General features: G+C 45.7%; 1 protein-coding gene across 1 annotated transcript in view; it reads right to left on the bottom strand.

Moving 5' to 3' along the window:
* Positions 1–488: 488 nt before the first annotated feature.
* Positions 489–14,613, bottom strand: part of DHX8 (DEAH-box helicase 8) — a 31,253-nt gene continuing 17,128 nt past the window's right edge. The window contains exons 14-23 of the mRNA XM_049860068.1: positions 14,388–14,573; positions 14,057–14,267; positions 13,494–13,675; positions 10,810–10,950; positions 7,589–7,744; positions 5,989–6,126; positions 4,916–5,044; positions 4,551–4,747; positions 3,875–4,054; positions 489–3,038 (exon numbers count right to left, since the gene is read on the bottom strand). Coding sequence (XP_049716025.1) covers positions 2,819–3,038; positions 3,875–4,054; positions 4,551–4,747; positions 4,916–5,044; positions 5,989–6,126; positions 7,589–7,744; positions 10,810–10,950; positions 13,494–13,675; positions 14,057–14,267; positions 14,388–14,573 — 1,740 coding nt within the window. The 3' untranslated portion in view covers positions 489–2,818. The remainder of the gene's footprint in view (positions 3,039–3,874; positions 4,055–4,550; positions 4,748–4,915; positions 5,045–5,988; positions 6,127–7,588; positions 7,745–10,809; positions 10,951–13,493; positions 13,676–14,056; positions 14,268–14,387; positions 14,574–14,613) is intronic.

The raw sequence follows: 14,613 nt of genomic DNA, 5'->3' as shown, positions 1-14,613 counted from the left end.
TGTCAAGAGGGCGTGGGGAGAGATAAGAGCAGGCTCTGGCTTCTGGCCAGTGAACAAAGGGTCTAGATCTTCAGGGAAGGAGGAGTGGGAAACAGTATGGATTCTCTTTGCCCAAGTTTGGGAGACAGCGAGCCCTGGGAATGGGTGGGAAACAGCAGGGCCAGAGGTGGTGCACCTGGAGAGGGAGTCTGACGGTAGGAGGCAGATAGCTGAGGTGGGAGGGGCAGAATGGGCAGTTCTACACCCAGCCCATAAACAGCTTCCCCGGAGGGAGCAGGGCGGGCTCAGGGGAAAACAGGCACTCTCCAGTTAAATCAGAATGGAGCTGGGCTAAGGCTGGGCCCAACCCAAACTATTCGGGAAGCTCGCACAGGAAGAGATGTCTCTCGAGGGCTACTAAATCACAAAACGTCAACTTACAATTTAGAACAAGGAACATAAAGTCAATTTTAAAATACAAGTTTTTAAAAATAAATATAATTCCACAAGAAAGCCAGGCTATCACGGTGAGGGGAGGGCGCAAACATCAGGTGGAAACCCTGAAGTCATGAGTGCATGTAAGCAGAGACGCAGCATCAAGGGGAACAGGCCCTGAGACCTGTACTGACCCCTGCCCTTGTTCATTAACAAGCTCTTCACAGGTCTATTCAAATCCTCAGAGATACTGCTCCCAAAGAGACAGCTACAGCCGCCCACCAGAAAAGTCTCCTAAGGGCTGTACAAGGGATCGCCAAAACAAAATCATGCTCCAGGCTGGCTGAAGTTATACCCCAGACCAAGGAGCCTGACCCAGCAGTAGACCTTACTTAGGCCCCTCGGGGACAGCCCCTACACTTACACAAGTAAGCATAGACTCAGCACTTGGGCAGAGGCGGAACTCCAGAACTCAGGCTCCTGCTGGGTTGGGGTGAACAGTATGTTTTAATGGCCAAGAAGATTCCAGCACCACAAGGCTGGCTGGGAGTCCCCTCCTCCCCCCGGGTTATGCTCCACTCTGCTCCAACACTGCTGTTTCTGATAGAGTCTGAAGGCCAGACCCCACCATGTTGTCCAACAGCAGAGAAGTGACCTCAGCTCTTGGAGAGATGTTCAAAGAATACCGAGTTGGGGTCCCTTCTGCTCACCTAACCCACAACGACGACCAGCCCTGCTGCCTCTCACCCTTACCCTATGAACATCATTTCTCAACCTCATCCTAAGCCCCAAATCCCCTGTCTTGGGATAGTGATCCCAGAGGAGCCCACACCGTCAGTGCTGGTCCCTCGGGCTGCCCACCCATTTGTTGCTGAACTGGGGAGACCTGGGCTGGAATTAAGATTGGGGAGCTGATGCCCAGCTCCTGCTTCCCATTTGGTTTCATCTTCCAGTCCCTGCAGTCTCTTCCCATAACGCCTTGATTGTTGGCAGGGTCTTAGAAGGAGCACACTCATAGTCAGGTGCCCACTCAGCTTAATGAAGGGCAGGGATCTGCAGTCAACAGCCTCCCTGGCCTATATTCCCCTCCATTGGCTTCTCTGTGGATTGTGTCTTTAGAGTGGTTTATTTGCTGTCCGGTGACAACCTACATTCCTTTATTTCCTACAACATTGTATAGCTTCTTTTTGGTGTCTTCACATTTCAGAATTTTGCGATATGGGAGAGGGAGGAGGTGTAGGCAATGCCTTAACAGGATGTGGCCAATCCCTGGGGCTTCTCTACAACCTCCCCACGTGCACCAGCTCTTCGGATACTCCAAAACCTGGCCCGGCTGCCCCTCTAATGCTCCTCCAGGTAGAAAGCCTCCTCAGGAGCTGTGAGACGAGCACGAAGAGGTGGCTACTCCCCAGTTGGCCTGGGAGAGTTAAGGAAAAGAACATCAAGGAGGAGACCCAGAGACCAGATGCTGGGCAGTGCAAACCAGCTCTGAGAGGTGTTATGTTGGTTTTATGTTTGGGGCAGGGGAGGCGAGGCTTTGACCATAAAAACCCTTCGTTAAAGTTCACCGAGGACCTCAGGGGGAGAAAACAAAACAAAATAAAAGCTGTGCTGTCACTTAGCACATTTCAGAAGGAAAGTCACTGTGACTGTGCAGAGAGGGATAGGGGAGGGAAGGAGGGGAGGCCCTCAGCGTTCCTTATGCAGCACCTGTAAGCACTCAGGCCCCAGAAGTGCTCTGTGGAGTGGATGTGGTTAATCACGGGGCGATCGCTGGCCCAGCATCAGTGCTGAAGGATAAGAATGGAGGTCTGGGTTATGTGTCACCTCCGAGCCCAAAGAGGCCTGGGGCTCTGGTTTCAGGGTACTCTCCACCATGTGCAACGGAGCCACATACACTAAATCTCCCTCACCCTGAGCCCAGGCCAATAGCCCAACCTTTCAACTCAAAGAAAGCCACAGAAAGCCATTTTTGTTTCCTTAAGAAAATAAATAAATAGTTGCAGAAGGTTAGGCCAAAGTACAGGGTGACTGGTGGGTGGGCAGGAAGTGGGAGCCAACAACGTAGATGAGTTTAGATGCTTGCTGACTCCCCTTTCCCACCCCAGGGCTGCAGAAGTTGCCCCTTTCTTGGAGATGATGCAACGATCCTCACGTTGGCTGTGAACACCCAACTGGCCCCCGTGACTTGGTGTAGCGGGGGCTGGAGGCTCTGGCAAGGGCAGGCTTATATCCCTGTTTCTATTTTCTGACCAGGGAAAAAATGAGAGTCAGGTTTAGAAAATGTCCATTATGACATCCAGTCACAGCACAGCTGTATTCTCAGGGCCAGCTGTGTATCAGTAAGAGTAAGTCCAAGCCTGGGCCACTGTTGCAGGAACGGCAAACAGACAAGTCTTGCCTTTCAGCGCCGCCGGAAGGCCCGGGATATTCGCCAGGCATTGGGCTCCTCATAGCGGTTGTACAGGGGCTCAAGGCGCTGCTGCTTCTTCTGCTTGCTTAGTTTGGTCGGGTCAGAGACCTTGAAGAAGGCTGGGGCGAACTCCACAAGCCACCGGGGATCGATGGTAGTGACCTCACGCATGTACTCCTTTGTGGTCAGCACCAGCTCGTGGTACACCACCCTGAGGAGAGACAAGATGTGGTTCAAGCCTCCAAAACAGGCCCCACTCCACAGCCAGCCTGATCCCCAGAGGGCCTCAGCTGTGTTTGCATTTCACTCTTTTACCTATCCTGCTTGAACCCTCAGGAGACTGCAGGCTCTGTTTATGACAGCCAGACCCCCGTACTGAGGAGCCCACATGCCTCTAGCTATGAGAAAGCTGTCAGGATGTGTTCTAATCTTGGTTCTGGCTCTAACTAGTTAAGTGACACAGAGCCAATCATGTCCCTTCTCTGGGCCTCATTTTCCTGCTCTGTAAAATGGGAGTGGTTTTTCAGCTCATCTCCACAGACCCTAAGGCCCTGAAGAGGGGCCTTAGAGGCTGCCACAAAGAGATGGAGAGAAGGCCAAGCAGGTAAGGCTCTGTATCTCCAACCCTTTTCCTACCATGATAACCTAGTGGTTTTATGTTAGTGTTCTAGACAATACTCCAATTTTTTGAAATACTACTTTATAAAAAAAAAAAAAGAGTTTGAAAACCACCTCATAGGTGATCTCTAAGATCCTTCTAGCCCTAGCACCTATGACTTTCATTCTTTCAACAAGTATTAATATTGTACCTAATTCAGGGATGCTCAAGAAATACAAGCTATGTTAGAACAGAGGTGCTGAGAGCGGGCAAAGACAAACACAGCACCAGTAGATTTAAAAACAGGATGCTTTTTTAGAAGACCCCAGGGTCTCATGATATTAGCTGGGAACAACTGAGGAGACCAAGACTTCCTAGAGAAAAGCAGGCCCCACAGCCTGGGTCATCATCGGCCCAGAGGAGGCTTAGACCTGGGCCTGCCCACCTACCATTCCGGCTGTCTGTTGAAGAGTGCACTGGAAGGATGGATATAGACCACCTGCTGGTCAATCAGTGTCCGGTAACCCTCCTGCGGGTCTTTCTTGGCAGCATTCCGGAAGAATCCACTGCAGATGGCCTTCTGTACTCGGACTGTGGACTTACCACAGGAGACTACATCCAGCTTGTGTCTATTGGGAGAACAAATCAAGAGAGGACAAAGTCATAAGACTAGTCTGTTTTCAGAGCTTCTATCTTCTGGAATGAGGGGGCTCAATGCCCCCATATTGGGGTCCCCAGCGTAGTCACCAGGACCTCCCTTCCAGCCCTAAGTATACTACAGGGGCAGCCCTATACAGTGGGCAGGACAGAGGCTGTAACAGCGAGAAACTTGGCTTAGGCAAAAGTTGAACTCCGGAATAATAACATTCCAGAGGCTTATAAACAAAGAGCAGTTTTCAACAACTAACAAATCTTCTTCTTAGGAACTTTCTAAAGTGATTCTCAGCCTCACACTGGCCTGGGAAGAGGGAGCATAGCACAGATGGAGAAGCTGGTGGAAAGAGGTTATGTGAGAAGCAAGAGCACAGATGCCTGCAGCTGTAAGGGGGCGCAGAGAGAGATGAACACCTGACACCCCAGGTTCAGCCCAAGGCCGGGAGGGTCACCAGAGGGCCACCTACTCACCTATCCATTATGCCTAGCATCTGCTTGCGGATATCCTGGGCCCGGCGCAGGGAGCGAGCCTGGATGAAGTTCTCGTAGCACCAGGGGTTGGAGAACTTGTTGTTCTTCCAGGAGTTGTACACAGCCAGCAGGGTCAGGTGGTCCCCTTCGGTCTGGTGGAATTTGGCCTTCTTCTGGTCTGCGAGGGCTTGTTTATCCTGCCAAGCCATGGGACAGAGGATCATTTGCCACCCAACAATCATTAACTCAACATCCAGCAGTTCCAGGAAGCCTGAGAGGCCATCCTAAGTGTCCCCATCAGGCATCGCAGTGGTATTAGGCTGACTTCACTCCACCCCATCTGAACACAGGTGTCAGCTCCCTACCTTCGGCCTGTAGAAGACATTCTGCACAGACAGCATGGACACGATGGTCAGCATCTCCTCACTGCATCCCAGATGCACTGACATGATCAGCATTTTGCACAGCATTGGCTCCAGAGGGAACTCTGCCATCTAGAGGGAGAATAAGAAATTACAATTGCTTCTGTGTGGCAGACACATCTGGATTTGCCAGTGTGGGACGCTGATCAGAGTGAGTAAGGGATGGTAAGAGATTTCCCCCAAGCATGCCTTTCATGATGATGTGGGATGCCTGTCTCTATCAGGAGAATGCAGGGTTTTATTTTCTTTCCCAAATATACTCCAACAGAATGCATGTGACCAAGATCACAACTACTGGTAAAGCATGTGGAAATTTTGCAGATAACTTTTAAAATTAAAGCTAAGACAAAATGGTGCATAGTATATGATTCCATTTATATAAAGCTCTAAGAACTTCAAATTTAATATATAATGACAGAAAGGAGATCAGTGGTTGCGTGAAACAGGGAGCAGGGAAAGGAGAGACTGGGAAGAGGCACAAAAGATGCTTTGGCGTGATACAAATGTTCTTTATCTTGATTGTGGTGGTGGTTACACAGCTGTGTCTATTTGCCAAAACTCACTGAATTGTGCGCCAAATGGATACATTTACGGTATATCAATTTTATTGCAATAAAGCTAAAAACTGCCCACTCCCCGCTCCCCCCCAAAAAAAAATTAAGGCTAGACTCAGTAAAGTATCCTAAGGCAAAACTGTGGATAGAATTCCTCTTTCTGTAAACCCAAAATCAAAATCAAACCCTTTGCAATTGAGTCAATTCTGACTCATAGCAACCCTATAAGACAGAGTAGATCTCTGCCATAAGGTTTCCAAGGAGCAGCTGGTGGATTCAAACTGCCGGCCTTTTGGTTAGCAGTCTAAAGTGACAATGGGAAATTCAGGTTACAAACAGGCATCTAGAATTCTATTCAAAGCTTATCCAGGGCCTCAGAGCTCAGTTTTGCACAGACCAAAGAATAGGGAAGGCTGGCCGAGGAATCTTCCCCAAAGCACTAGAAGTCAAGTCTGTCCCTACCCTGCGGCCTAGGCGAGTGAGCAGGCCCTCGTCGTCTAGAGCCCCCAGTGTGTACAACTGCTCCATGGCTGTGATCAAGGTTTCCATTGGCGGGGCATCCATGAAGTCGAAGGACAGCAGGTCATTGATGCCCATGGCCTAGAACAGAGGGAAGAAAGCACATGATGGTCAGCCTGCTGGCCAGTGTTTACACGGAAGGAAGCTACTCGACACTTTCTTTCCTGTTTTTTCCTGCAATCGGGAAGCCACTCAGAAGATTAGCAGGCCAGGGCCAATCAAAACTCAGACTATTGGAAAGCAGGTACTTTCTCAGGAAACTTCAAAATAACACTCCATCAAAATGACAGTACACTGGCTTGTCCTACCTCTCGCATACCTGATTTCTACTGTGCCTCTAGGACATGCCTCATACCACGTTAGGTGGTAGGAATATAAAAATGACTAAGATACGGCCCTGCTCTCAAACAGCTGGAAATGGGTGAGAACCATGTCATGAAACCACAACAACACAGTGCAATCTATATGCCTGGCACACAGCAGGCATTCAAAACATATGCTAGCTAATCTGATGAATAAAAAAAAATGACAGAACAAGGAATTGTATATACAGGGTGATGTGATAGGACCTATGCTTTCTATTTCTTTCTATAAAGTGATTGTGACCATAAACACAGCAGGTGTTCAATAAATGCTTACTGTATGAATAACAACTACAAGGAATTATGTTAGCAATCATTAAGCACTGTGCTAAGTGCCTTTACCTGCATTATCTCATTTATCTTCACAACAGACACTATTAGCAGCTCCCTTTTTGTGATGAGAACACACGGCTGCGGTCAGAGAGAATAGATAAACTGGCCCAAGGTCACACAGCTCAGAGCAGAAGTGTGAGCCACGGGATGTCTCCCTGTTTGTGCTCTAGGGGCTAGCGCAGGTTTTTTCTGAAGCTCTGTTTTAGCCTCTCTTACAGGGAATGAATAATAAATTACAGCAGAGCATTCTGCACCAGTAAAGTGCCAGGGCTCCAGGGTAACATCAGTGTCATGGGGAAAATGCCATCATCAGGGAAATTACTCATGTGGCTACCCTGCCAAAAGAGTGAAGGTGCTCCCTGGGGACTGGGAGAGGAAGAGCAATGATGCAGAATGAAAACCAAGCCCTCAGAGGGCCAGGCTAAATCTGGACTAATCGTTCCCTTGCACAGTTTTGGGATAGGAAGCTTTCTTCCTCACTTTACAAGGACAAAATTGGACCTCAAAGCAAAAGTGGTTAAGGAAAGTGTGTTTGTCCACGGTTTAGCCTCATTTTATTTTTCCAATTTCCTTTTAGAATGTGTGCTCTCAACTAAAATCTTTTACAACCAAATATCCTGCTGGTTATTATCATAAGAAAAAATGTGTGTTCACAGCAGACATGCCAACTTAGCCCCAGACCTGGCAGTGGTGAGGCTGTTAGCACAGCCATTTGCATTTCACTCAAAGGGACTGGTTCCATGAGGTTACTAAAGTATTTAACAAGGTTCGTAAAACTGAGACTCAACTACTAAGGCCATAGGATTGGACTGTTTTACCAACCCGTGTAACAAGACAGTGACTTCTACCTTGAGAGAGAGCACCGTGCTTGCTAAGTTGGTTCTCTGGATCTCTGGCACGTTGGTGGTCAGCATTTCGTCTCTGTAGGCCCGTTCCGTGTATAGCCTGTAGCACTTCCCTGGGCCTGTTCTCCCAGCTCTGCCAGCTCGTTGCTTTGCCTGAGCCTAAGGGGTGGGCATATAAAAGTAACATATTTGTTAAATCCTGTTTAACAGTTTTACCCAGGAAATCCGCTAAAAGGGGGCACTTAGGTACTGGCAAAATCAGAAATGGGTTTGGTTTATTTCACTTCCTTTAGGGCCATTTCCAAGACTAACAATGCTCTTATCGTCTCTCCAACACTCAGCACTTTAGGAAAGTTTGTTCAAGTGAGGCAAGTATAAGCAGGATGAAAGGAAGAAATACTGTAAAGACACAGAAATAGACCTTCAAAATCATGTGGCAGAATATAAACAAGAAAGCGTAAAACAAGATGACAAAACACCATCCCCGCAGTTAGGACCAAAAATGTAACTAAATAAATAATGTTAACCATACAAAGGACGACACTGCAGCCATTGTAAAAATCAACTTTGAGATTGTCCAATGACTGGACGTGCTCACTCATAGAAAGTGAAAAAGTGAGTTATAAAACAATATAAAACTAGTTTTATAAAAACCTCTATATGCATACATAAAATGCCAGATGGAAAATGACTTGGAAAAAAATACCCTAAAATGTTAAAGAGGTTAACTGACAGTCGCCTTGCAGACGAGTTTTATTTCATTTCTACTTTACCAAATATTCTATACTGAACATATAATTTTTAATATTCAGGAAAATTAAAAATTTAAACAAAAACTATGCAAAAATACATACTTAATACTAGAATTACAATTGTGAAAAAAAAAAAGGAAAAAAGATTGAAAAGAAAAACACCAAAATGATAACAGAGGTGGTACTAGGATTGTGGGCAATTTCAATTTTTTTCCTCCTATTTTGTAAAAATAATGCAATATTACTTCTGTAGATGGGAACAGAATGAAAAATGAAAAGGGGAAAAAAAACAGTTTAGCCACGTGTTGCTAGGATGCAGTGAAACACAATCTCTTAAGAGAGCCATTTTCTGATAGAACAGTCTGTCTTACAAAGAGTATCAGGATTTACAAATTGCCAGGCCAGCTCCAAACCAACGCGGGGAGTATAAAAGGACAATTAACCACACACATCAGGCAGCAATACAGAACCCAGAATGTTTCAGAAAGGCACTAACCAGGATTCCACAGCCTTCTACAGAGTTCCCTCGCCAAATCAGGGAAGGCATGTGTTTTTAGTTTCTTGATCACTGTGAGTGCTGTGCACTACCCAGAGAAGTGGTACAGAGCACACATGCTGGAGCCGGTACGCCTGCTGTGTGGTTTGAGGCGAGCCACTTAACCCCTCTGTGCTTCAGTCTCCTCATCTGTGAAATGAGGCTAATAATGACACCTAACACGTAGGTGGTAGAATGTAATGAATCAATGTATGCAACAGCGCCTCGGACAGAGTCTGGCACTTAGTAAGCACCATGTGTTTGTTACTATCCTTACTTAAACTTCGAAATGAAAATAACATTATTTTTTCAGATTATGAGAGCAATACATGGCAGCTGGAATCTGTTAAAACAATAAATATTAAGTGTAAAGAAAAACTGCACATCGCTCGTCACTACAGTAACCAGCACCACCATCCAGAAATAACCTTAGCTGCCGTCTGCACTCCATCCTTCCAGTCTTGTGCATGCTCCACACTCTGAGCACAAGTGCACAATTTTTTTTTTAAACACAAATTGGATTATACCATTCATGCTATTTTATAGCTTAGTTTTTTCAAACAATGCATCACAGTTACATGCTTATATCATTAAACATAGATACACACTACTATGTTAATGGTCATGTAACATTCCACGGAAACCCTGATGGCATAGCAGTTAAGTGCTATGGCTGCTAACCAAAAGGTCGGCAGTTTGAATCTACCAGGCGCTCCTTGGAAACTCTACGGAGCAGTTCTGCTCTGTCCTATAGGGTCGCTATGAGTCGGAATTGACTTGATGGCGGTGGACTTAACATTTCGTGGCATGGCGTGGCATACCGTGCTTTATTTAACTACTTACCTTTTGGAGCTCATTTCGACTTTTTTCAGTTTTTTCCTAATATAAGCAATGCTACCACAAACACCCTTTTCCACTGCCTTTGGATTTGTGTTCAGTCATTTCTAAATTTCAAACACGTCCCAAGAAGCAGAACTGGTAGGTTAAGGAGTATGAACTTCTAAACTTTTGATACATTGAGGCCAAACTGTCCTCAAAAAGGATGATAATTCCTTTTTTAATATAATTTAGGCAGGAAATTATTCCACAATTACCCAAGAAACACATAGCCACCTCACGTATTATTATTATCCCAGATATCTGTGGCCAAGTACTTTAAACAATATGCTCCTACCACCTAAACTGGATAATCTAGGGTGCGAAGGATTCAAACTTTTCTTTTAAGTTCAAGCTTTATGGGGCTTTTAAATGTTGAAGCACTACCCTAAAGTTCAGAGGCAATCTCTGAACAATTTGCATAGTAACTATTAAACGGGAACCTAATTTGCTATGTAAACTTCCACCAAAAACACAATACCCATTGCTGTCCAGTTGATTCCAACTTACAGCAACCCTACAGGGCAGAATCAAAATGCCCCATAGGGTTTCCAAGGAACAGCTGGTGGATTCGAACTGCCAACCTTTTGGTTAGTAGAGTTCTTATTAACCACCGCACTACCAGGGGAAACCCTGGTGGCGTAGTGGTTAAGTGCTATGGCTGCTAACCAAAGGGTTGACAGTTCAAATCCGCTAGATGCTCCTTGGAAACTCTATGGGGCAGTTCTACTCTGTCCTATAGGGTTGGTGTGAGTCGGAATCGACTCAACAGCACTGGACTTGGTTTTTTTTTGTTTGCGTCACCAGGGCTCCAACAATTAAAAAAAAAAAAAAGTAGGTCAAAGCTGCCATATATATTAAAACGATTAATAAATCATATTACTGCTGTAAAATGTAAATAAAGGAAACAACTCAAAACCTTCCCTTATTCCACTAAAGCGCCCAGTAACTTAAAAATTCATCTTTGAAAACCGTACAGTTCAAAATACAGAATCAAAAAACAATTTCAGAAGGACTCTAGCCTGGATTTTCAGGAAAGCTACTGGTAGACATAACCATACCTGAGAAATAGGCGTCACCACAAGCTGGTCGATCCCTGTCTTAGAGTTGTACACTTTCTGCTTCACGAATCCAGGGTCCACCACGTAGTAGATGCCATCGATAGTCAGTGATGTCTCTGCAATGTTGGTGGCAATCACAACCTACAAGTGAGAGGGGCGCAGCTGGACTGAGCTGCCTGGCTCAGCCCCCAGGTATCAAACAGAACTTTTCAACTCAGATACCTTCCCAAAGAAATATGCGGCTATCTCCCTCTATAGACATTTAAGGTGATACTGAACTCCAGCTCTGCCTCAAATGGGCAGAAGGGAACATTCCTTCATCCTAAGGGTTACGTTTGGGAGGGGATGGTACCCGAGAGGAGTCACAGGATAGAAAAAACTAAGGCCAATCAAGCTCAACTTCATTTGGTGCAAAGGACTACGTATCTCATTTTCTAGATCCAATGTTGATTACTACAATTTTAATTTTCTAGCACTCTGGGAAAGCAGGCAGAGGTTTCCTGGCATCACATGTGCCAATGCAAAATGAGATTTCTGTCCCGCACTGGGACATCTGGACTACAAAATAGGCTGTTCATGTACGTGGAACGAGAGAATTTTTTTTTTTTTTCTGGTCATAAAATGAACCACGAGGCAGCGAAGGAATTTCACAGTTTGCATGTGTGCGGCAGTATATGTGATCTAGAAGATTATTAGTCTCAGTTTGGCAATGCCACTGTTCTTCCACCCAGAGGTTCAGCTAATAAAACACAATTGCTTAGAAAAATCATTGCTAGGAGGCACCAGAACATCTCGCATCATGCCAGGATCTTACCAGCCCTGAAAGGCTGAGACCTGCTACAAAGCTGCAGAAACCTTGCTTGGAAAGAAGTCCAATCATCAAGAATAGAACAGCGGAGGAATCCACCATCTTTTTCCCCATGTCTGCTCTGCCTCCCATGTGTTCCTCCTCAGCACCATCCTCCACCCAGCTGCCCAAGCCAGAAATCTGGGAGTCATTCCTGACTTCTCCCTTCCTTCTTCCCCTCCCCCTCCAGGCACCCACCATGTCCTGTTCATTCTAACTCTTTCATGTTATTCAAAGTCATCTGTCTTCCACTCCTAGGTATACACCCAAGAGAAATGAAATCATGTCCACACAACAACCCGTAGAAGAATCTTCACAGCGGCATCACTCACAACAGCCAAAACGTGGAAACAACCCAAACGACTACCAACTGATGAACAGATAAACAAAATGTGGTACAGCCATACAAAGGAAATCATTTGGCAAAAAGAAACGAAGACTCGATATCACATTCACGCTACAACATGAATGAAACGTGATAACATATTCAGTGAAAGACGCCAATCAAAAGGACCATATATGATTCCACTTATATGAAACATCCAGAATAGGCGAATCAATACACAGAAAGTAAATTAGGAGTTTCCAGGGACTGAGCAGAGGTGGGATGGGTGTTACCACTAAAAGGGTACAGGGTTTCTTCCTGAGGTAATGAAAATGTCCTAAAATTGACTGTAGTGATGGTTGCATTTTGTAAATATACTAAAAACCACTGAATTGTACACTTAAAAGGGTGAGTTTTATAAGGGTGAACATATATTATACAGGAACTATACCCCAAAGATGTCACCCTGAAAACTAAGGTGCGCCTGACCCAAGCCATGATATTTTCAATCACATCATATGCATGTGAAAGCTGGACAATGAATAAGGAAGACTGAAGAAGAGTTGACGCCTTTGAATTGTGGTGTTGGCAAAGAATATTGAATATACCGTGGACTGCTAAAAGAACAAACAAATCTGTCTTGGAAGAAGTACAACCAGAATGCTCCTTAGAAGCAAGGATGGCGAGCTGCATCTTACATACTTTGGACACACTGTTAGGAAGGATCAGTCCCTGGAGGAGGACATCATGCTTGGCAGAGTACAAGGTCAGCGGAAAAGAGAAAGACCCTCAACGAGGTAGACTGACACAGTGGCTGCAACAATGAGCTCAAGCATAAAAATAATCGTAAGGATGGCGCAGGACTGGGCAGCGTTTCATTCTGTTGTGCATAGGGTCACTGTGAGTCAGAGCCGACTCGACAGCATCTAACAACAACAACATACCCCAATAAAAAACCCATCTGTCTCCTACCCTGTTGTCTCATATACCTACTCAGGCACTCCAATCCAGCCACTGGAAGGAACTACATGGCTCCCTAAACTGGCCTTGTGTGCTCTCTTGCCTCAGGCCATCACAGACTGCTCTGTCTCCTCCAAATGTACATCCTCCTGCCCTCCTTGCCTAGCTGAATTCTGGAAAGTTCTCAGGACTAGCTTAGATCCTTATTTCCTCTAAGAAGTCTGGGTGCGGTGCTCCCCTGCTGGGTATCCACAGGTCCGGTAGCCTTTTCACTACTGTTACAGGCCTGTCTACTGTGTGTGCCCCACCGAAGACTGGTGCCTAGCCCAAACATGGTAGATGCTCAGAAAATATTTGCTGACTGAAGGAAAAGAGAGGAAGGAGAGCAGGGTCCACACACAAGATCCCCACTTCTCAAAAAAAACTTGCTGGACTAATCTCTGAAACATAAAAAACAAGACTTGCACACCCCTTAAGCAATTCCCATATGGCCAGCAGCATACCCCTCCTGCTTTCAGGGCATGAGGGACCTTCACTTCTGCCCAGCGTTACCTTTCTGCTGCCAGGTGGAGCAGGGTCAAAGATTCGGGTCTGCATCTCACTGGGAAGGGCAGAGTACACCGGGAGGATAATTAACTCGGGAACATCAGGTCCCAGGGATTTCATTCGCTCATACAGGATCTCACAAGCAGTATCGATCTCCTCCTGACCCGTCAAGAAGACCAGGATATCACCTACAGACAGAACAGAGGCATTAATTTACCTTCTAGCTGTGTGTGTGTATGAGAGAGAAAGAGAGAGACATATGCGCGTGTGCTCCAAACAAAGGCTACAGTGATGTTAACAGAACTCCAAATAATAGAAAATACATACATTCCCACCACTACCAAGTGGTTATTATTTGCCCATGTTTAAATAGATGTGTTTAAACCCTGCACACTACTGGCATTTTATATTTTATTGTTGCGAAAATATTAATGTTTTTACTACCACCATTTCAAACATGGAAGCTGAGATAGAACACTACTTAAAAGACGTTTTTTAAAAAGACTAGTGATAAAGATAGCTACACTAGCACTTTTGGCCTGAGAGAAATGAATGCCCTTTCCCCTCACCTGGTGGCTCTGTTAAGTGGATCTGCATGACAGTGATCAAGCTGGCATCCAGATAATCTGTCTCGGGTTCCTTTGTGTACAGTATTTCTACTGGGTAAGTTCGGCCCGGGATGGTGAAAATGGGAGCTTCATAGAAGTACTGAGAAAACTTCACTGCATCCAAGGTGGCTGAGGTGACAATCAGCTTCATGTCCTGCCGTTTCTGAACCGTCTAAATGGAAATGTGAGTGGTTTGTGAATAAGGTCTACCCAAAGAGGCACAAGTTCTCAAACTCAACTCCTGGAATTCCACTTCCAACAGGTAGAGGGTCACGAAAGAGCACCTAGTTACCTTTTTCAACAATCCAAAGAGCACGTCAGTGTGAATGGTTCTCTCGTGTGCCTCGTCCAACATGATGATCGCATACTGAGTGAGGTCGGGGTCAATCAGGCACTCTCTGAGCAGCATCCCATCCGTCATGTACTTGATGACTGTTTCGGGGCTGGTGCAGTCCTCAAATCGGATAGTGTAGCCCACCTAAAACAGAGCAGGAGAAAATCTCAGTGATACCCATCTC

The sequence above is a fragment of the Elephas maximus genome, chromosome 19 (assembly GCF_024166365.1).
Source record: "Elephas maximus indicus isolate mEleMax1 chromosome 19, mEleMax1 primary haplotype, whole genome shotgun sequence".
Taxonomy (NCBI): domain Eukaryota; kingdom Metazoa; phylum Chordata; class Mammalia; order Proboscidea; family Elephantidae; genus Elephas; species Elephas maximus.
Note: the sequence above shows the minus strand (reverse complement) of the source record. Positions and strands in the feature narration are given on the sequence as shown.